The sequence below is a fragment of the Chroicocephalus ridibundus genome, chromosome 4 (genome assembly GCF_963924245.1).
Source record: "Chroicocephalus ridibundus chromosome 4, bChrRid1.1, whole genome shotgun sequence".
NCBI lineage: Eukaryota > Metazoa > Chordata > Aves > Charadriiformes > Laridae > Chroicocephalus > Chroicocephalus ridibundus.
Window position 1 is genome coordinate 77,819,823 of NC_086287.1, and position 22,304 is coordinate 77,842,126.

The 22,304-nt window shown below is 37.4% G+C and overlaps 2 protein-coding genes across 8 annotated transcripts in view; one reads left to right on the top strand and one right to left on the bottom strand.

The window, feature by feature from the left end:
* The window catches only part of FTO (FTO alpha-ketoglutarate dependent dioxygenase), a 257,550-nt gene extending 245,080 nt beyond the window's left edge, over window positions 1-12,470 (bottom strand). For 2 of the 3 annotated variants that reach the window (XM_063334324.1, XM_063334323.1), the window contains exon 1: window positions 11,344-11,499. In XM_063334324.1, coding sequence (XP_063190394.1) covers window positions 11,344-11,382 — 39 coding nt within the window. In that variant the 5' untranslated portion in view covers window positions 11,383-11,499. Of the gene's footprint in view, window positions 1-11,343; window positions 11,500-11,910 lie in introns of those variants that run through there. The other variant, XM_063334325.1, reaches the window with a different exon arrangement.
* RPGRIP1L (RPGRIP1 like) overlaps window positions 11,627-22,304 on the top strand; it is a 78,161-nt gene continuing 67,483 nt past the window's right edge. For 2 of the 5 annotated variants that reach the window (XM_063334318.1, XM_063334321.1), the window contains exons 1-4: window positions 11,627-11,682; window positions 15,957-16,048; window positions 16,825-16,969; window positions 19,360-19,658. In XM_063334318.1, coding sequence (XP_063190388.1) covers window positions 15,964-16,048; window positions 16,825-16,969; window positions 19,360-19,658 — 529 coding nt within the window. In that variant the 5' untranslated portion in view covers window positions 11,627-11,682; window positions 15,957-15,963. Of the gene's footprint in view, window positions 11,683-13,645; window positions 14,297-15,956; window positions 16,049-16,824; window positions 16,970-19,359; window positions 19,659-22,304 lie in introns of those variants that run through there. The other 3 variants (XM_063334320.1, XR_010070971.1, XM_063334322.1) reach the window with 3 other exon arrangements.

Here is a 22,304-nt window from a genome sequence, read left to right on the forward strand (position 1 = left end):
AAACAGTGATGCCGCTCATCTTTCATATGAATGAATGCTTGACACTAAATTTAATCAGGCTGACAAAGGATCATATGAGTTAGCTCTTTATGCCCTTTCCATGAACAGACCATCTCTCCTGCACTTACAGGGCCAAATACTGCCCTTTAACAGAACAGATCGACATGCAAAGTGCTTGTTTCGTTTTGCTGGGTCACTGGTATCATCCCGCTCATGACATTACTGCTTTGTACCGATTTCTGTCCTGATACCAACACATTAAAGACACTATTCACAAACTGCACTTTGCAAACTAAAGAGAAAAATAAATGAATTGTCATTAGTTATAAGGAATACATTTGAATCATGAAGCATAAAAACACTTGTCTGTCACGTACACAGAAACACACACAGAGCACAAGCTCTATAAGGTAGGAACCATATTCATATGTTCTATTGCACAAGTCAAATAATATCAACACTTTTAAAATCATAGATAATGACCAATCTATGTCTTGATCACCACAAATGGTTTTCACGAAGCCAAAAGCATAAAATCAAAATTCAACTTATTTTGGAATGAAGGACAAATGTCAAGGCTTTTCTATGTAGCCAAGACGGTCCTATCTATAGCAGAAATTATAAATTTGGGGAAAGCTCATCAACATCTTTTACACTCTGTGAGGGTGGAAGAAAGAAAAAAAAAAAAGCATACTTTAATTGTTAGAGGACTTGTTTGGTTACACATCCGTTTTCCCCAGTTGCTCCTTCTCTTTCTGTCTTATAATGAGGTTCAAATCGATTCAGAAGCACTTCTGTAGTTGTCTGAGATTTCCAAATCTTAAGTTCTGGATGTCCTAACTTCATTCTACATTGTTGAAGCGCATAACACTACCGCGCACATACTGTGCTTCCTGACCCTTTCATCATGAGCTGCACGGAGCGCACGCACACACACAAGCTATTTCAGGTACTCAAACCCTGTCCAAATGAACCGGGCTTGCTGCACACACACACCATTCAGTCACAAGGAACAGAAGCAGTGTATCTGATGCCTATCATATACTACCAATTCACTTGTGATAATGAGAAAGTTGAAGTTTCTCTCCATTTTGATTTCCATTTGCGAAGAAGGACAAATAGGTCCCCTACTACAGAGAGGTTTTGTGAGGATAAACTTATGAAGTAATATGAGAAGAGAAGGTACACTAAGGAGCTACAGATAAGTACACTGTATAATAAAAATACTTCAGTAACATAATACATTTTTAAAACAGTTCAGAGAAGGCCGACCAATATCTACAGTTTATTATTAAGAGTTTAGGCTAGAACATCACCAAGAACTCTGTTATACTCTGTTACCAAGCACCACAACTTGCAACAGTCAAGTGATTATGAGAAGTTTTCTGAAGTATCAGTTCCTAGAGTCAGGAAATTTTCATATGAGTTTCAACTCTTATTTGCAACAATACTGGAGAAAACCTCATGGAATGTAACTTGAAAATATGAATACTAATAATGCGAAGAAACACAAAAAAAACAACAAAGCTTTTATTTAAAAAATAATCAATTTTTTTTTTTTTAACACTGGGAGAAGACAATACCAGCCAGAGGAAAGACAAAACAAAAATAAGAGAGAGAACGAAACTGTGTGTTAGACCTCCTGCAACATTACCTGTTGGTTACTGTTACATAAACAGTGCACAATATATCATATAGATAGATATAATATACAATAGAAAATAGCTCTATTCCCAAATATACATAAGTTCCTCACAACACATTCAAGCAAAATTGGTTAAAGAGGAAGGTACTCAGGAATACAAGTTTTTACTAATACAAGTAAAAGACTTTTGAAGTCTTTTAAAGTGAAATACAAGGCTAGCAAATCAAAACATAGGCAGTACGCATAATCTGCTTTTATCTCATTTTTGTCTATGTACAAATGCTTTCCATAAACATGTTCTATGGAACCAAGATTGATAAGTGTCCATACGACTACATCACACGACTATTTTTCAGACAGCAGTGACAGAAGTTCAAGAAATGAAAGACAGCACATAGCAGAAGGCTCCCAAACTTGACAATGCAGAAGCTTAGTAGCTTCTGTTTTAAGGAACGGGAGAAGTCTGTGCAAACTAACATTTGTCCTGGTACTTTTCCTCCTAAAAAGTTCACCTACTACTGCCATCATCATGAAGTTCAAATAGAAAGAAAACCACCAATATGGTACACTTACTATATTTCACATGCCAGAGGCAAAAACCGGAGCACCAAACACCTATAAAAGGTAACTGCCTACTGACCTAGTCACAGTAAAAAACCCAAACCAAACCAGTTTCTCTTCCCTGTTACCAAAGATGCAAGGAGCCACACAACTGATTCAACCCATCCTGTTCTAAAGAATTTACAAGGGAATGGTTGGAAAGTGGGGAGTGGAATTGCCTTTTGATCTTACTTCCTATCAGATCAGTTCCACTATACTCAGCAAATACAAAATCTGAAATAAATTACCTTTTGGTTTCTACCTGGAGAGAAGACAGAAGTGGATTTTTTTAATTTCATAATAGCTGCAGTACATTAAAAAAAAAATTCTTCTACATTTTAGTAAAACTCCAGGCTTAAAAAAACAGCTTCAAACTTATCAGAACTTTGGTATAATTTTGATTGTTTTTACATTGCATACTAAAATACGCCGCTTACATCGTCTCAGAATAAACAATCTAAATATTCTACTCTAAATCTATCTCTTTGGAACACCTTTACATATTTTTTCTACCTAAAGGTCTTGCAGAAGTGTTACATTTGACAAATGCTCATTTTCTTTTAAAAAGTTCATTAGAAATTTCTATCTAAACTGACTCTAAACAAGCTTTCCAACCCAGAGAGAGGGTCATGTCACTGTTGTTTATATGCACTGTTCATGAAGAAGGCCTCAAATAACTTTCTCCTACGTAGTTTCTCTGGATGAAATGATTTGTTCTGTTTTCATCCTGTGATTAGGTACAAACATATGCACCACAGCATACTGTTCAATATTTTACCATCTGCAGTTGTTTGCCATCATAGGATTTAGATACCAGACAATGAAGTATTTCCTTTGAACACAAGAGCATCATTACCTTCTGCAATGACATAATTTACGTTAGAAGTAAATGTAGAAGAAAATCAGAAGAGAATACAGTCAAATACAAATTGTTTCCACATTTACAAGCTGCTGTTTAATTAATTTGCATAAACCTATCCTTTTGTATGCAATCTCCAGTCAGTCCTTTCCAAATACAGATGTACATTTCAAGAGGCCTACTGCTTTGTGACAATAGTCAGATTTTTAAAAGCTTCTTGCCCAACTCAAGCGCAAATTCAATATTGGGCTTCTAAAGCCCTTTAAATGCTTGTGAAAATCCTACCTATTTCCATTCAGAGTTAAAAAAAAAAGAAAAATCTGTTAGATGTATATTTGAACATGAATTTTACCGATTAAAGTGTTAGAAGTATACGTAAGGTATATGATTCTACAGAGCAGTAGTAGCAATGTATTCTAATCCCAATGTTGCTTAAACTTACTGTTCACTTTTTGGAGATGAAAACATTATCTAATCTTTACCTCTATTCTTTACCCCTAAAAGCACATGTAATGTAGCATTCATGATTTTTCACTAGCAAGGTCCAGTGCATGAAATTTTTGCACTCAAAACAGAGGACACAGCATGCATCAGAAGTTGGAGGTTTTGCTTTAAGTAAAATCTTTTGCCATTATAGACTGGACTTTCTCTGGTGAATTACCGGCAGAAGTTTCAGTAATTTTAGTATCTGTACAGAAACATGCAAATCAGACCCCAATTTTAATATTACAGGATGTTTGATTTCAATACAATTTTAAACCTTAGAACAGAATCAGCAACATATTTTAATGAGCTACCTTTTCAAGTATTCACTGCATGAAGTACCAATTGCCTGGGGGTTATGAAATAATACTAAAAACTTTATAATCATTCATTGATTTAGTTTTGAGCATAGTATATCATTTGAATCCAATGGGAACATAAAGAGCTATTTGTGAGGTCAACCACAGTACAGACAGAGGCTGACATGATATCGATGGCAAGGTGGAAAGAAATTGCCAAATACAGCAGATCAATACCTCGTTTCACTGTTACAGCCTTCTGGAGACATAAAATATATATCTTTACAGCTACGAAAATAATAATAATGAAAGTGGGAGATAAATGCTTCCCTCAAGGTAAACTATTTGATTAGCTGAGGGCAAAGGTGACAACAGCAGTTACACTAAAGTAACTTTACAGTCTTAAGTAAAAATGGTGGGATAAGCAGCAGATAAAAGGGCAAAATGAAATGGAACAAGTTCTAGGAGATAAAGTAAAAAAAAATGCTAAGCTAAATATGGTAGAGCAGAGTTTCCTCACATAGTAAAAGTCAATTAACTAAAAAAAAAGTGTTTTGAAATTTCAGCATGATCATTTTCTATCCAGAAGTCTTCAAAGATATGTTTAATCTGTCCCGTACTTTAAATGCTGATAAATATTCATAACCACGTTTTGCAGTTCACTAGTGAACCTAATAGAATACAGTAATACACTATAGTGCTTTTTAGTCTCAACTGAAGAGATGAGGATCATCTGATATTTTGAATGCTCTTGGTCATTACAGGTTAATCAAATAATTTAAGAAATGAATGAATTATTAAAAGCATGAGGCCACACAAGTTTCATCACCAATTGCACTGGTAACAGAAACAAGTTTTAGGCATTCACTATTTGGCCTGTCTAGCTCTCACTAACCTGGGACAGAAGGAACTGAATCCTACCTGCTGTAAAGGGGAGAAGTATAATAATTATTCACTAAATGTTTTCCAAATCTACAAATAAAAGTGAAAAAACAGCCAGTACTGCAGCTCCAGCAAGGACATTTCACTACAGCTTCATCTCAAAAACGCCAATTTCCATCTGAAACTTTTGAGATTATAAACTAAATTCAGAATCAGAAGACAAGAGGGTCTGGGTGACCTACATCTGAGACTATCTAGCTTTCTGAAATAGAATCATCTGCTAACAACGTCCAAATGATTCAATCCACCAAAAATTCAATCCATACAAAGTTTTATTTTCTACAGAAAACAGGAATAATGTCCACAACATGCTTTCCCTTGTTTTTTTGGCTAAATTTAATTTTCCTGAATGCGACAATTTATAGAAATATTTGAAAAAGAATATAAACAACTATCATCGTGTTTTTAGCCACGGTAGGTCTAACACTGGATTTGTATACAATCGTTTTCTTTGGCTCAGCATTCCTGTTTGAGAACATACTTATGTTTAATAACAGTCTAGTTGCAAATTTACTGAGACAACAGAACACACTTGAGTTCATCTTAAATTTGGCAGAGTAGCTTTCAATTGAGTAAGTGAACTCCTTTAAATCACATCATCATCACACAAGATGCTTCGCTGTATGCATTTCTAGTGTGCTGTCTTCGAAATTATAGTAAAGAGGCTGCTCAATAGGGAAACTGGAATTAAGCAAGCAACATATACTCTGTTCTTACTCTTTATTGGAAAGGGAAAAAAAAATTTAGTATTCTGAGGCAGACAAGGAATCAAAATCCCTGTAAAGGTATTGGTATTCCAATACATTTTAGGAAATGCAAAGTCTCTCCAAGTGACACAAGCTGAATCCATTAAATTATGGCAAAAAAGAAAGCAGAGGGGTAATTAGGTAAATAAACATGCTGTTCATTCTGCCAGAGCAAAAAATCTAATTGACACTGCAACAATAACAACAAAAATTTCCTGAAATGCATGGAACACTACCAGATTCTTTAAAATAAGCAACCAGTTCCGCATCTTGACCCACTTCTAGGACACTTCTTGCCCCCCATAAACTGGCAAAATACCAATGGCTGTCATGTGGTAGAAGCCTGCATTAATAAGTCTAATGAAAGGTCAGGGTTAATGGAACCATTTCATGCACCCATGTCCTATGAGGTATTGTACCTGTAACAGCTATTATACTTGCGGCATGCAACCAAGCCAGAATTTCAGTTGGCTAGAGGCTATACAAGTAACAGACACAAGCTTACAATCTTAACATACAAGAATATAAAAAAATAGATGGGGCAAAGGGCGGGGGGAGGTGGGAAAAGGAGAAGCCTTCCCAAGAGTGCGCATTCGGATATGGAATATACACAGCTCCATACCACTGTCTCACGTAGTGGATTGCTAGGATCAAAGTAACCTGAAGACCTTTAGACCCCTGTCATTTAACTTCTTTTATGTTACTCTCACACACAGTACCCTTTACAGGCAACAATCAACAAAACATGAATTACTGTTTTCAGTATCCATGCTCCTCACATTCTTAGCTCCAAGATCTTAGAAGATTCTAACATGCGAATCACAGATCTGTTCTTATTTACAGCAAAAACAAGAGACTGAATGTAAAACAACATGTTTAATAAATCTGCAGAGCCTAAAGTACCAATATAATTCAGAGCAGCAAGATAGACACTCACTTCTTAATTAAGTGGGTGATGTTCTAGTTAAAACAAAAAGACAACCCAGGGCCATAGCTAAGATTAAGCACGCACTCTTGCAAAGGAAGCTCCTACAATTATCAATATAAAGGCTTTAAATCACAAAAAATAAACCATCTAATAGTCTGTATTCAATAGTAAGTAGAAAGTCAGGACACAGACTGATTTGGATTAACACATTTTCAGTTATAACAAGTAATTTTACAGAGGATTAGTATCTTGATGGTCTGATCAATACTAGGCACTGCTGCTATTACAGATGAAGAGAAAATTACCCCTCCAGTAATAAAGTGTGTATGTCTTGGTTCTCCTTCATTTGCTGAGTCCATTACTGTAATGGTTCCAGCATTAGCAGCTGAGGCAATTTAAGCAGAAAGAATGTGATGAATTTAAAAGCAAGGAACATTTGCCACTCATTCTTTCTTGTATTTTATTCTGCATATGCAAGGCTTCTACCTGACCATTTCCAATATACAAATCATGTGTTATGTGACTGTCAACACTATTTCTTAATTATTGTCTCATTAATAATGGGAAGGGCCAATAATGTGATTACCACAAAAATTGCTACTGGCATATTGGCTGCTGATTCTGCTAAAATCTGCACACCATTTACCTAAGCAGAAATATGACATGACAAGAAGCTTATTTAACTGCATCTAAGCTGTTTCAGTAACTTTAATTTTCCTAAACACAACTTCTAAAAGAATCTATTTAATGTGTCAATTAGAAAATTTTATGGTTTTATAGCTTAGGAGGCAGAACAATAATAGGAAGCAAGAAATTAATGTAATATTTGAACAAACTACAATAAGACAATGTTAAAGTTTATATACTTCATTGCATTGTATGGGTTACATTTTTCAGCATTAATCTTAAAATTGTTTCCCTGCTCTTAAGTGCTCTGAGAATACTGGCGTATTTTTCCCTGAGTATTAGTATGTTGAAGCAACCTATTTTACCTCATATATATATTATTTTCCAGCCAGCAAAAATAAGGAAGATGCAGGAAATAAGACTTCTCATTGAAGTCTCAGGCAAAACACTGTATATTCCCTTTTCTTCCTTGTAAACAAAATACATGCAAAGCTTTGTGTTATTTAAAGCTTTATATTTCCTTGCCACTTTGTCTAACATGTCTCACAAATGTGAAATTGCACATGAATATCTTTGTAAAAGCCCTTGTGAATATTCAGATATGTGCATATTGATGCATTTATTATTTGTATAGCAATAACTTTATTGGATTGAGGTCCCAGCTGTGCTGGGAGCTGTACAAACATAACAGTAATGTCTGTGGAATACATTCTCTGTAGTCAGTTCTGGTTTCACAATAATGTGAATTAGCATAAACAGCTACATAAGGTAATTGTGAACTGGGCTTAGCTGTCTATTCCAAAGACCCATCAATGTAATCCTTTTAAAGTAAAGGAAAATAATACTCCAGACTAGCTGAGCATCTTATCTTTCACACAGTAATGACATAGGGTCTTAATATGCAAAGAGTGGCAAGAGGAAGCATATAAAGGTAGTTACTAGAACCTGGCATCTGTCACACTGAAACTTACTTAAAATAAACTTTGACTGAGTAACTCTTGAGAACAGTCTTATATTAAAGATGAACTTTTTTAACTAACCTGTGCATATTGATCAAGATAATAAACATTCCAAAGGCAAAACAGCTTTCTTCACAAATTTAAAAGGAGAAAATAGTCTAAGTAGACTACCAAAGAAGAAGTTTATGTTTGGTTTTACTTTATGTAGTACTTTTTCTTCACGCAGCAAAAGAAACTTTACTGCAAGCTGACCAAAACTCTGACCAACAGCGTAAAGAAGATTCAAAATAACTAGAAACTGTACTAGTTAAAACTGAATTCTAAGATAAAACAAACAAACACAAATAAACAAAACACGCCCCCACTGGACTGTTTCATTAAAATGCCTCCCCAACTAATGAGCCACATCTACTCTAACGCTCTGGTTTTATGCACAGAAGTAATATTTGCTATAGGGATGACCAGAGAAGCTGATGGCATGCAACGTATCCAAAGATATCTTTAAGATGAAACTTAGGAATAATCATGTTTTGCTGTCCACTTAAGACTCAGAAATATTCCACAGGACACTAGCATCCCCAACATGGGGTTTAAGACAGCTAACTTATTAACATCTGGCTACTGTTTCTCAACTTTTTTCAGACCCTCTTCCCAGGAATGAACTTGCATCCACCTCTTCTAGGGCTTGGAACACCAAATACTAGCATAAACAATTTCATTTCTGCTACACACTCAATCTTACTCAATCCATTTGAGTGATCTGCAAAGTGGAAATTGCTGGATGACAGCACTGTACTCTGAAGAATTTCTACCACATGTACTTGGAACAGAAATGTTCTTCTATAACAGCATAAATCAAAACTTGCTACACACATGAAAATCTGAGAGCTTATCACATATAAGAAACACACTGCATAATTACAAAGCAAAAGCCAATCACTGGGCTTCTGATAGACAGCATTTAAGTGCACACAATTATAGCAAAATAAGAACTTTTATTCAGGATTTAATTCTCCAGAACATTGTCAGAAGATACATAATCCAAACCAGCTTCTCTATCCAACCACTTCCCTCTCATTAGTAGGCCCCATAAATCTTACTCTCCAGAAGAGGTCGGGTTAACCTCACTAGTATTTGGTTTACTACGAAATATTTTGATCAGAACCTAAATGGAAGTCTTGGCAGAACTACTACAATAAGTACACACTTCCTTTGCCTTCATCATTTCTTAGGCGAGCAACATAATCAACCGATATTTAAACTTAGTTCTGAAGGGTGAACTGGCATAGCACCAAAAGCCCAAAGATTACACTTTTAATTAAGTTTTATAAAATAATGCCACTATGAGGGTGCATACAGTTCTTCTTGTATAACCCCTTCTCTTCCCATTGCTGCCTTGCCCTTTGGTATCCTTTATTTTTAGACCTTCTACAGGCTGCTTTTGTTTCACTTTCAATATACTGAAAGCTTCTCTCAAGTAGTACCCAACTTACAACATGCCCCTAAGGCATCCTGTAAGTATTCACACCTTTAAATCCTCTATAATGATCTCTTCTTATAACATAGAGGTGTGTCTAAGGCTGTACTCTTTCACACGAGCTTCCTTGAGGGTTTTTTTTCTTACACAGTGCTCCTCTGATACCTCTTCACAAGTGCCTTGTCCTCCTACAACCTTTGTCAGTGTAGTTCACAGTTACACCTCTTACTCCCTCATGTGTATCCCTGAATGATCATCTTATCAATGGCAATTATTCTCCTAATGCAAATGATTCCCAAGTATGTTTGGGACATACTGCAAAGACAAAAGCTTAACCCAGCCTTGGATGGATAGTATAAATGTACAGGCTGAAAGAAGCACAGGTTGTTTTGGGTTTTTTCCTGCAACATAATTACACTGGATTAGATGTGACGGCTTACACCTGCATGTGTTTTCACGTAAACAGAAAGAACAAAACACAAATGCGACACTGAAGTTACTGTCCTTCAGCGACAAGAAATGGCAGAAAGAGTAATTACAAAGTGACCAGGTTGGCCTTGAAGAGTTTTTAAGTCTTACTACTGTCATCAGACTTAAAGTTACTTTTCTATTAAAATATTTAGTTGCAAACTTAGATCAGACCTTTTCCCTGCCCCTGCAGCGAAATAACTTTTAATGTTAAATAGTAAATTAATAGCAACACCAAACCCAGTACGTACTATATGCAAAGATAGGTGAACCAGATTACCATTTTAGAAAGCTTTTTCGAAGTTTATAATGGAATTAGCCTTCCCTTCATCAATATCACTAAAATCGGCATTATGTTTTCAAACAAATAAGTTACTGCTTCTCTGTACTACTATTTTGTAAACAAAATCATCCGAAGTACAACAGCCACCAAGAGTTGCAGTCAAATGTTGCACAACGTGGTAAAAACAAGCCCTTCAAAGGCACCTGGAACAGCAAAACATTCAGCAATGCTGCCTGCTTATACAAGCAATGTAATTACATCTCCAATGGAAGTGAGTAACAGGGCTGCATCTAAACACATTATCAAGAAAAAACATTATTAAAAATGTTTCTTTAGATTAGGCTTGGAGTAGAGCAAGAGTACTTTGAAGATAAAAGTGCAGTTATGCATCATCTCACTGAGAACGTACTGACAAAACCAAAGATGTTTAATCCTATGATTTTCTCATATAACTCCGCAGAACTCCCTTTTAAATTAAAATATGCAAGCCCAGATGGTAAAAAAACCTTTATTATTAGCCACTGCTAAAGCTGTACTAGGTTGCTGTCTTTAAATGGAGAGGGGAACCCCAAGATTCCCAACTTAAGGAGAGGGGCTCTGCTCGGCGCCCGCCCCGCAGCTCCCCCCTCCCTCCCTGCGGCCCCGGGATCACTGCACACGCGGGGCACGCTGCACCGCAGCCCCTTCCGAGCCGGGAGGGAAGAGCCGTACCCTGCGGGGGCTCCGGCCCGGGGAGCTACTACCGCTGGCCTCTCGAAGCCGCTGCAGGGACCGGCGGGCGAGGCGGCCGCGGTCCTGCCCGGCGGCGCAGGGCAGCAGCCCCCAGCCGCAGGTACCTCAGTGCCGGGGCTGCCTCCCCCCCACCGTAACCTTCACGGCACCCTCGGAGCCCCCCCTCATACGAGACTCCCGCCCCAGCCCGGGTGGGCTCGCTCTGCCCCTCGCAGAGCAGCCACGGGAAGGAGTGCTAGCCACGGGCGAGCGCTGCTGAAGGCGGGCGGGGGAGCAGGAAGAAAAGCGCCGGTACCTTCCGTTCTTTCTCCCGCTCCCCCGCTCTCCTCTTCATGGCGCCGCCTCAGCCGCGCACCCGCCTTAAGCGGCACGCGGCGGAAGGCGCCCTCCTCCGCGCGCAGCTCCCGCCGACCACACTGGCCCGTAACGCCGCTCGCGGGGCGACTACAACTCCCGGCATGCACCGCGGCGCGGGCGCCGGGACGAGGCGGAGACGCGTGTTCGGCCCCTCCTCGAACTACATCTCCCAGCAGGCAGCGGGGCCCGGCGGCCACCGGAAGTGGAAGGGCTCTGTTAGCAACGGGGGCAGTTGCTACCCGAGCGCTGAGAGGAGCCATAGGGCTGGCGGGGAGCTGTGAGTACGAGGAGAGCTTTTCTCCCTCTGGGGGTACGGTGCGGGGAGGGCGGCCGTACCGGAGCCGCTCAGGGGGACGCGGTGCCGTGTCCCGTAGTGGGGGTATCGCTGAGGAGCAGGGCTGGCGGGGTTTGGTGCTCTCCCACCCAGAAGCGGTTGCTTCACATCTGTGAGGTTTCCTCCTTCCCTCTCTCCCTGGCAGCTCCTGGGAAGAGGCAGGGTGCTCACCGTTTGTTATAAAAGCAGCCCTCCTCAGCTGTGAACGCAAAAAGTTGGCTGGGCTGAAGCGGCTGTTCTTGTGCCCGAGGGCGGGAAGAAGCGGGGGGTGTGGGCGTTCCCTCCTGAGGCGAACGCTGCCTTTCCCCCGGCCCCCTCAGCCGCGACAATTGTCGTCAGCACTGACGGAGCTGGAGAAAAAACTTGGAAAGCACTTCTAAAATATTTTGAAGGCAAGACGCGGTTGTCTTGATTTTTTTTTTTCCTGTGTTGTAGTAGGACTTAGGGTCTGAGAGACTTTTTTTCCCCTCAGACTACAGCAGGACGCGGTGATCTCGTTTTCTAATATCTTCCATATCTTCTCTCCTTTTTTCCTTTCTACCTCCTAAAACGCACAACACTGCAATAGAAGATGTTTGAAAGATTATATGTGTGTATACTCCTACCAAATAATGAACGAGATTATTTTAGATGACAAGCCCAATAGAGTGCAAACGTTTATCTTTAAGGAATCAATAGAGGAAGAACGTAGGCTGGAAATACTTTGTGACAGGCTAAGATATGTGGGTTGTCTGTTTCCCCTCCTTTCTTTTTTCTCCCCCCCCCCCCTTTTTTTTTTTTTCTTCTTCTCTCTACCAGAGAATGGGGTAGGATTTTGTAAGAAAAGATCATCTTGGCCACAGCCAAGACTCATGAAATTCTAATTCCATGTTGAAAGAATTAAGTAGTGTTGTAGTTTTTAAGATTTCACTAGAAACTGTCCCTTCTAGCCCCACTGACTGAGAACTTTTTGGAAATTTAAGTATTCCCTCCTTGGTTTCGTTACATTTGTATGACATTGGGATAACAGTACACTTCTGTGAGTTATATAAGAATTTGGACCTAAAGCATGAGCTTTGATACTTAAGTATTCATGCTCATTACTGACGGGTCTCACATAATGCTGCAAACTTCTATGCTGTTTTTTTGTAGTAACTTGTCAGATACAGGTGGTGATAGCAACAGTTTTGTAAGTAGTTCAGTGTATAAGGAAGTTACATTTTCTTTAACTTCAGTAACTATATCTAAAATTCTTGCTTATACTAAACTTGAAATTCTTATAGGTTAGTCCCAGAGATAAGGAAAACTTTTTTCTCTCTTTGTAAGTTCTTTTTTCTTATTTTTTAGGAGCAAGAAGTGCTGAAGTGACTGTAATGTTACTTTCCTTGGAAATAAAATCCGTTTTAAGTTGTTGACCTTCAGCATGGCATGTGGATCTGTCTAGATGCGAATACAAATTTATATCTCTTTTGCTCTATTATGCTTATTATAGGAAATGCTAGACTCTTTAACTACAATCACTTTTGTAGCAGTGTTGCTGTACAATTTTGTCAGATTTAATTCCTGTGTGGAGAAATCTCATATGCTTTTTAGAAATAATGCTGGAACTGTTGACTGCAAGGAAAGTAATTTTGTTTAAGTGTTTGTGATTGACACTCAGGTAATGTTCAAAAAGTAACTGTAACACATGGAGCACACGATTTGCTGTTTGAAGTGTCCTTTCTTGGAGAAGAAGCATAAATGATGGTTGTTAGTGTTTATTAAAGACTTAGGTGGCTCTTCTGTTACTAATGAGGCAAATAAATTGCCAGGCCAAATTCTAAATCTGTAATTATATTTTGTCTCCTTAAAACACAGAGGCAGGTTTGTACTATTTCTATTTAAAAACATTCTTTTTCATAAAAACAGTTAATTTTTTTTCTTTTCCTGTGGCCCAGAACAAAAAAGCTGAATGCTTAATTTCCATCACTTTGTAATGAAAATGAAACAACCGATTCTTCCTTTTACTTTTGAAAATTTCACCTTTCTAAGTTTTTGGGACTTTAGATTTATAGCAGCTTTATTTTGTCACTTACCTTCAAGTCATGTCTTGTTGCCAGTTAAAGCTGGCTTTCATGTACAGCCCTGCTATGTTTGTTTGCTTACAACTTAAATATTTCTGTGGTTTTGCTGCAGCCAGTAATGGATTACTACTGGCAAGGGGGGGGTTGTTTGTTTATTTGAGGGACAAGCATATGTTGTTTTGTCTTTGTTTTTTAAATGAATGGATTTCTTTCATGCTGAAAATAACAGGTAGATATCCATAGCAAAGTTTCTTTAGCAAGTGGCAAATAGTGAAAAACAGTAACATTTTCCCGTGCCTGTTATTGTGCTAGAGTTTTTGAAGCTTGATTTTGCTAGATCACAAACATTGCAGAGTTTTGCTGATAAAATATTTATTTAGCTCTTGAAATTTGCCAAAAAAATCTCTCTTTTTTGATTTGTGAAGACTAAGACAACTATGTTCTAGAAAGACACATAATGGCAGCATCTTCTTCCTGCTACTATCATGAACCAAATTTGGGTCGATCATCTAGAGGTAAAGGTTTCTGTTTACCTTTAATCTCAGTTGCTGTAGTGATATTGATACAGTGACATATAATAATAATTGCAGTAATGAACCTAGACCTGAGTGAAGTCAATGACTGCAGGTAGCGCTAATTTAACAAATTACAAAAAAAGTTTTGAGGCATTTGTGTGAATAACACAAAAAGAGATGAGAACACTGAGGAGCTGGATTCCAGTTGATATGTATCTGTCATTAGAATTGTGCCATTGATGACAACAGCTGCATGCTGTGGGCCTCAACATCACGAAGTATTATTCTCCATTTTTGTGACTGACAGCATTGAAACCACAATGTTATTGCTAATGTACAACTGTCGATCAGTTTGGGAATTTCAACGGTCACGACAAGGAAACTTTTGTTCCAAGAAAAAGGTAAATGCGTTCAGGTTGTTACAAACAGTGAAAACTGGAAATAATACTTTATCCTAAGTTTTAATGATGAAAAAACAAGAGACTGAAAGCAAGGTTGACTTTTTGGAAACTAAACTTCCATTAATCCTTTTCATTCCTTTTGAAAGAACGAATGAAAGAAGACTTTACTGGTAGAAGAAAGGCATATCTTTAGCAGCAGTTTTGGTTATGAGAGAATTAACAGATACTTCATGGAATGCCTGTGGGTTATACTGTGTCGCTTTTGTCCTCTGATACAGGTCTTCAGTAACATCATTGTTAATTTCCCAGTGCTTTGCTAAATGTTTTTGGATTCACTAAGGATTTATATCACCTGAAGAGTGTAACAACAGGGGGCAAAAAAATACTGTCCAAAGCACTTAATGTCTCTCTTCATGCTGTTTCAGCCTTACTTGCCTCTATGGCCAACATCTAATTTTTTGCACTGGAAGAGAAGAAAGAAACAGTAGTTGTTAACAAGTATCTTCATATATTACACTGAAACAAATGTACTACTTTCTCACATTAATCCTTTCCTAATCTCAGCTTGTCATGTAGCTAAGCTTTCTGTTGCCTCAAGAAAGAAATGTGTTCAGATTTATGAGAATCATTCATAGGAGAGTCTCTGACTTAGAAAGTCATTTCTCTGATGACAGTGATTGAAAGAAGACTAAGAGAATGGTAGGCAGTACTGAAATGACTTCATAACCCCCAGCACCTCTGTTTCAGAAAGTCCCATTCAAAATGTGGAAGATGACATTTACTCATCTACCAGTTGGGGCCTTAAGCTTTGACCTGTCTTAAAATGAACGAACAAACAATTAAAAAACCAAACAAAAAACGCTGCATAGATCCCCCTCCCACGTGCACTTAGAAATATGGCCTTAGTCCAAAGATTGCTGAAGACAACAGAACTAGAACTTTAAAAAGCTAATTCTGCATGCATTCAATAAAATCATAGCTATTGCATAGCGAAGAAGCCATATTTTGTGCACAGATTAAAACTGGCATAACATTAAACTTGAAAGTTTAGATTGTCCTCTGAGCGATACAATTGAGAAAGGAGCAATTATGGTAATGCTGTCTGTCATGAAATGACAAACAAAATGACAAAGTGTGTCATTTCAGTGAATCCGTCATTACTTTTTCTTTCATTTTATATGATATATTGTAGTTCGTTCTTGTCTCGCAGTTTAAGTTACAGATGGAGAAGAATTTCATTTGAATTTTGTTATCCGTAGATAAGCCATGTCTGTCCCAGCTGATGAAACTGTGGGGGACCTGCCTGTGAGAGATGTAGGTCTAACTCTAGCTGGAACTGGAGGATTGCAAGGTTTGTACCAGCTGCTATTTATTACAGTTACAGACTTTGATCAGTTGCTTCTTTAGTTTCTTTCTAAAAATGTTTCTGACATTCCCACTCACAAAATTAAGTTCAAATACCATTCAAAATCTGGGTTAAATTCTGAAAGATACTATGACCCATTCTGTGTTTGTGTTGCTTGTTATAAGAGGGGACTTGATGTGAGATGCTAAAAACTGGAAATCTCATTGAGCTGCAATGTTTGTCCTTTCAGAAGAAAAGAGGCCTTTTTCCTGAATTGGGGACAAGGCCAGACCCATTTAACAAAATGGGAACCAAAAGTACCGTGCAATTCGGATATGTTACTCAGCTGCTATTAGAATGGAACTACTGGGCTTAGTCTTGTATCTGAGTAAATTTACAGAATTATGAGTTAGTCTATTCAAGCTTCAAGAGAGTATGTTAACTTTGAAGCAGATTAGAAAGCCCTCTGTAGTAATGATGACCTTATTTGTTTAAGTAGGATGTTTGACAGTACCTTGTTACTTGCTAAACTATTTCCTTTGTGTTGTCTAGTGAATAATCAGTTTGCAGTACCATTTTAATTACTTTTTTATCTCTAAGAGGGAGGAAAAAAGAGATTAATATGTCACTAAATCTGAAAAAATTAATCAACAGTCTCATACAAGTGTAAAATATCAAATTACTTGACTTTCATATTTTTTTTCAGTATTTCAAAATTATTAGATTTTGGATTACATGTTGGATGTACTGAAGGTAATTTAAAATTGTCTTGGTTTGGGTAGAATCATCAACTCCACAGAATGTTAGAGCTCGACAATCTGTATCACGAATCAGTCGAGGGGAACTGGAAGACAGATTTCTTCGTTTACGTGATGAGAACATCTTACTCAAACAGCATGCAAATAAGCAAGAGGAGAAAATTAAAAGGTATGGGTTTCAATGTTTTTATTTTATTTTACAATAACATTTTTTGCCCTTTAGAGCATTATCAGCAAATTAAGAATTGTGCTGATTTCTCTCACAGCACTTTTTAAAGCAGTATCAAAAATCACTCATTGGAATTCATTTTTGGATTGATTTATGGTTGTGTCTGTGGCATGTGGGATATTTTTTTGCAGCGTGCAGTATTAGATCTCCGTGTACATCGCTATCCACCACTACAGAGGTGGTACCTTGGGTTCATAGCTATGCTGTCTCTGTACAAATATAGCATATATATATAACAAACATGTATACATTCAGTTCTGGGAACTGAATAAGAGGTTATAGAAGCCTAATTATTCATCAGGAATTTCATCATAGCATCAGAATGGCTTATGCAGAGAGATTCTGTCCCTTTTTTTGTCCTTCTCTGTCTTCCAGGAAGTTGACTAGCATCTAGCCTTTTATCATGTAGTTAACCCCAAAACACCTTTATAATTATGATCAGTTCTCTTTTATTCAGGGTAATAGATAAGTTCATTGAAGAAGTCCCAAGTAGCATGGGGAACACAGTTCCCAGTGTACCCAAACATATGGAAGGAACTTCAGGCTTTTTATTAAACTTAGTGCTGTGCTTGGCAAGCCAATCTGGACTCAGCAGTTCATGGTATTACTATATTCCAGGAGGACTAATTAATCCAAAAGCACTGTGACTCTGTGTTCCCATTGCCCTTTACTTAAGCTAATGAAATCTTGCTGCATCTTAAGCTAGCTTCTGGTCAGAGGCTAACTGCCTCATGAAAGGGCATATGAAGTTACTGTCTCTGTAGATGGGACTATTTCATACCTTTCAAGTCCCAAACATTCTTTCCTTTGACTCAGTATTCAGTGAGCCAGGATCAAATTGACCAGCATGACATAACTTCCATATTTTCTGTCAGGTTACCGTCAAAATACAAGATGGTGGAACAAATGAATTGTTTGCTTATTCCAAATGGCATTTCCTGTGTTTCTGTTAGATGACTTATCAAATGCACTCATCGTCCACTTAGGTAAAATTACACAGAATGCCCAAATTGGAATACTGGAATTAATATTTTGAGGCACAGAAACAATAAAATACAGTGTTTGTCTAGATTGTAAGAGAAAAATCTTAACTCCCCAAGCTAAACTTCTTTCCCAGCATCCCTCATGCCAAACCCCCTGCAACTAAAAGTTTGGAATGAATTTGCAGTAGAAGTACATTGGGGGGAAAAAAAAAAAAACAAACACCAAATAAACAAAAAACCTGCTTACAGGCAAGTAACGTTCTGTGACATCCTAAAGTTATTACAGATTTCTTTTGTTTCACTTTTGTTCTTTTAAGTAGAAGCTTCTGTCCACAAGTATACAAAAATAAAACAAGCCCCTTTAAACAAATGAAGTGTGTCCTTATTTTCAGTTTGCTTTCTGGGCCTGCAAAAATAGATTCCCTGTAAACTAGATACAGGTCTTGAAGATGTGCGACTAATTTTGTAAAGTCTTGAACTTGTCTCTCTCATCAAAGCCACCTTTTCTTTCTTTATATGCCAAGTTTTTTCCATTCACTGCTGGGTATGTTTTCTGTTCTTGTATATTACATCACCTCCATGTGCCCTCTCTGCCTTTTGTTCTAGCTTACCAATGTTTATCAAAACTAAAGGAAATCAAAGGTACAACTCTTGAGATGCCAAAAGCAAAATTTGTATCCTTTTAAAGATAGATGAAAACCATACCCTCTGTATCTAATTATATTCTTCAGCTAACCGTTCCTTCTCTGAAGCGTACTGGTAATATTTACGAAGTATAAAAATTGAGTATGGTAATGAGAACTATTAAGTCTCTTTTTTCAGAGTACCTTCTTAAATATCTCCACCTATATATTTTAGCCACTTTAGAACTGAAATATACATTTAAATCCTAAAATACTGGAAATTATATATCATTGGAATGTTGCATATTATTAGCATTCTTTCAATAGTTGAATGTTTTGTGGAACTGTAGCTTTTATAGTTTGCCCCACCACATCCCAAATCTGTAACTTTACTTAACAGCGTGCAGAGGTTCCTATATAAGGTCATGCGTTAAAAATTACATTTAAGCAGCATATGGAGTAAATATGTGTCCTCCCTTTACTAACCTTAAATGATAAGCCTTAGGAAACTGTTATTTGTCAGTGCTATAAAGCAGATTGCTGCACAGTGGTTTCAATTATCTTCAAAGAGTTCTTCACAGGCAGTAATAGTTATATCAAAACCTGAAATTTATTATTCAGGTTCTACGCTGAAGTCTTCACAGTGATTATGTTCCTTTCAACAGAATGCTTTTTATGCTGACTTTTCACATTCTTTTTCATCTTTTTTTATTATTTTCCCCAGAATGGCCACCAAGTTAATACGGCTTGTTAATGATAAAAAAAGGTCTGAACAGGTTGGTGGCGGCCCCAAGCGGCTGGGTCAGGCTGTGGATCTGGAAGAAATGATTGAGCATTTGCAAGAGAGAGTTCGTGAGCTTGAGAAACAAAACGAGAGCCTCCGCAGCAAACTCATTTCAACTAAACAGCAGCTCCAGATTCAAGGCCATAGGCCTTGTCCGTACAGCTATGTTCAATCTCGTATTGACACTGGTCTCAAAAAAGTGAGTGAGGCTGCTGGCATGCCGGAGCACGCAAAGAAAGGTATAGTTCACCTTTATTAAAACCAGTCATTTATACAGGTACCACTAATTATTGCTTCACTGTAGCAAGTACGTACTCTTTTTCTGTTCATCAGTGGGCAATAGTACCTGTAGGCAGAAAGATAATTCTTCCCCTTTTTTTTTTTTTTTGTATTTGCTTATAACAAGTGATGATAACTTGTTTGCCTTTGAAGTCCTTATTTTGAGAATCCACAGTGGTAGTAGGGGTAAAACAAAAGTACAGATTTGAAAATAAAGTAGTTATTAAGCAGGTTTTCTAATAGTTCAAATCATGGGACTTTCCTAGTATTAACTTCCCTACATGTTAAAGGGTTATAAAAAAAGTATATGAAAAAATTTAGTGTTGTCATGTTATAACAAAGTTTTACATCTGTAGTTTGTTTGCACATGTTTTTCCTTTTTTAATTTCAAGGTTTGTTCTAGTCTCTTGATACATGTGTGCACAACACTGCAGACTTGAAAAATCTGTTACATGTGTGGACTTTCGAAAGCAAATACCACAATGCAGCCATCTTTAATGATGCTTTTTACTGTCAAGACTTACTGCTTAAGGCAGTCTTACTCTCAGTCCTTTATTTATGGTAGCTACATTTGGAAATTACACTTTAAAACCTTTCTATTTTCATATCAACATTTGTAGAAGTATTTGTACTCTGTTAACATACACAGTACAGATAATGTTTTTTAAAAAAATAAATGCAGCTATGTTGGCCCTGATACAAAACTGAGTCAGCAGAACTTTCTCCTTAACTTCTTTGAGCTATGGATCAGGCTGATGGCCAGTTATGTTGAGTTTTTTCTCCATCTCGCCTTCCTACCGATCTTTTTTATTTTTTTGGTTACGTTAACTATTCAGGTGCATGAAAACAGAAACAATTCTCATGGTTTTAGACAGGCAATAAAAAGCAATTGGCTGTACCACTCTGCCTCTTTAATTTGAATATAGCTCAAGTTTTGACATTTTAAATACACGTACATTTTCACACTTTATGTCACGCATTAGGCAATTTTATTCCCCAAATCAATTTTTTGTTTGTTCATTTTAGTAATGCAAAAATAGGGTAGAAATATAAGAAATTTTTTCAGGCCCAGTGGTAGCAGAGAGCAAAGGGCAACTTGGTTTGAGCATTCAAGATCAAATGTTGATATGGCACGCTGTGAGGACTTCTCTTGGCATAAGAACAGATCCAGATCAAATATGTTCTGTGCAGAAGTAGGATTGGGGCCATGTTGATTGAGGCAGTGGTTGTTATACTGAAGAGAACATGAGGAAGGAAAAAAAAAAAAAGACAAGCTGTCCACAGAACATCTGGTTCAGGTAATAAAGTTCAGAAATTTCATAGAAGTTCTAGTGTGCTTATCCCACTTCTGAGACGTTATGCAAACTAGGAGTGTTCTGATAATTTGAGTGCTATGAATATGCAGTTTCTTGAACACAAATTTCTAAGGTGAAGACTTTTATTAAGAATCTAGTAACCAATACTCAGAACTCAGTAGAGTTGTCTTCCAGAAGGTCAGAGAATATTTTCTACAGTATTCATTAGCACAGGATGTTTCATGTTTTTCTCTTGCATGTTTCCTCATCCTGCCCTTTTGATTAATGATGATAAACCTAGCAGTCTGGTGTTGGCTATGTACCTCTTATCTTTAAAGACTGCTAGGCTCTTAAATTGCTCTGTACAACCATGAGGCTGAATCTCAAAACATTTTTAGTCAGATCAGAAAATATTCAGAGCAATCTCCAAAAATAAAATGAGTGCCTAGAAAAATTCAGGACAGCTTAGCTGTCTCCAGGGTATGAAGAAGCAAGAAGAATTCACAAATAATAAATACACCTTATTGTATTTGCTTTTTGTTTGGCTGGTTTACAAATACCATAGCAAGTCGATCCAAAAGATGTGGTTAAATATGAATGTTCACTAAATACTCACTGGTTTCTCTCCTTACTTTCTGTATTAAGTACAACCATCTAAGATATATAATGATTTGAACAAAGATAAATAAAAAATAGGCATATATATAAACATACGTATATAGCGCAATTACCAATACCTTAAAATAATACTTAAAGATCAAAATTCAAAATATATAAATGAATCAAGTTAAGTCAGCACAAATGCAAAGTAGGTATAATTTTTTTCAGTCATTTTGTGAACCTGCTGGTATCGTTGTACCTTGAACCTAAATGACTCAATTTTGGGGAGTAAGGGATAGCAGCTGTATTACTGTAGTTGAAATTTTCTGTAATGCTGTAGTTGAAATTTAATGCATAGTTTGGTCCCACCTCAAAACTTCATGAATTTCTTCTTGCTGAAGAAAGAGAAGGAGAAAGATTTGTAGAAACCATTACTTTTACTCCTGAACTTACAATTCGTCCTTAAGTAATTTCTCACTTTTCTTCTTCACCAGGGACTTAGCATGCTTCTAAAGAACATAAGGAAATTATTTGCACTGCTGCTAAAAATGGTCCTGTAGTTGCTTGTCTAGGTAAATGACACTTGTGATTTTGTGAAGAAAGTGCTATCAGAGAAAAAGTGACTACAAGTCCATTTTCCTGTTTAATAAGATTGATATTGTTCTTCTTTGAAGACGCCATCTCTGTTCTCTGTCTTAAAAGTAAAATCTT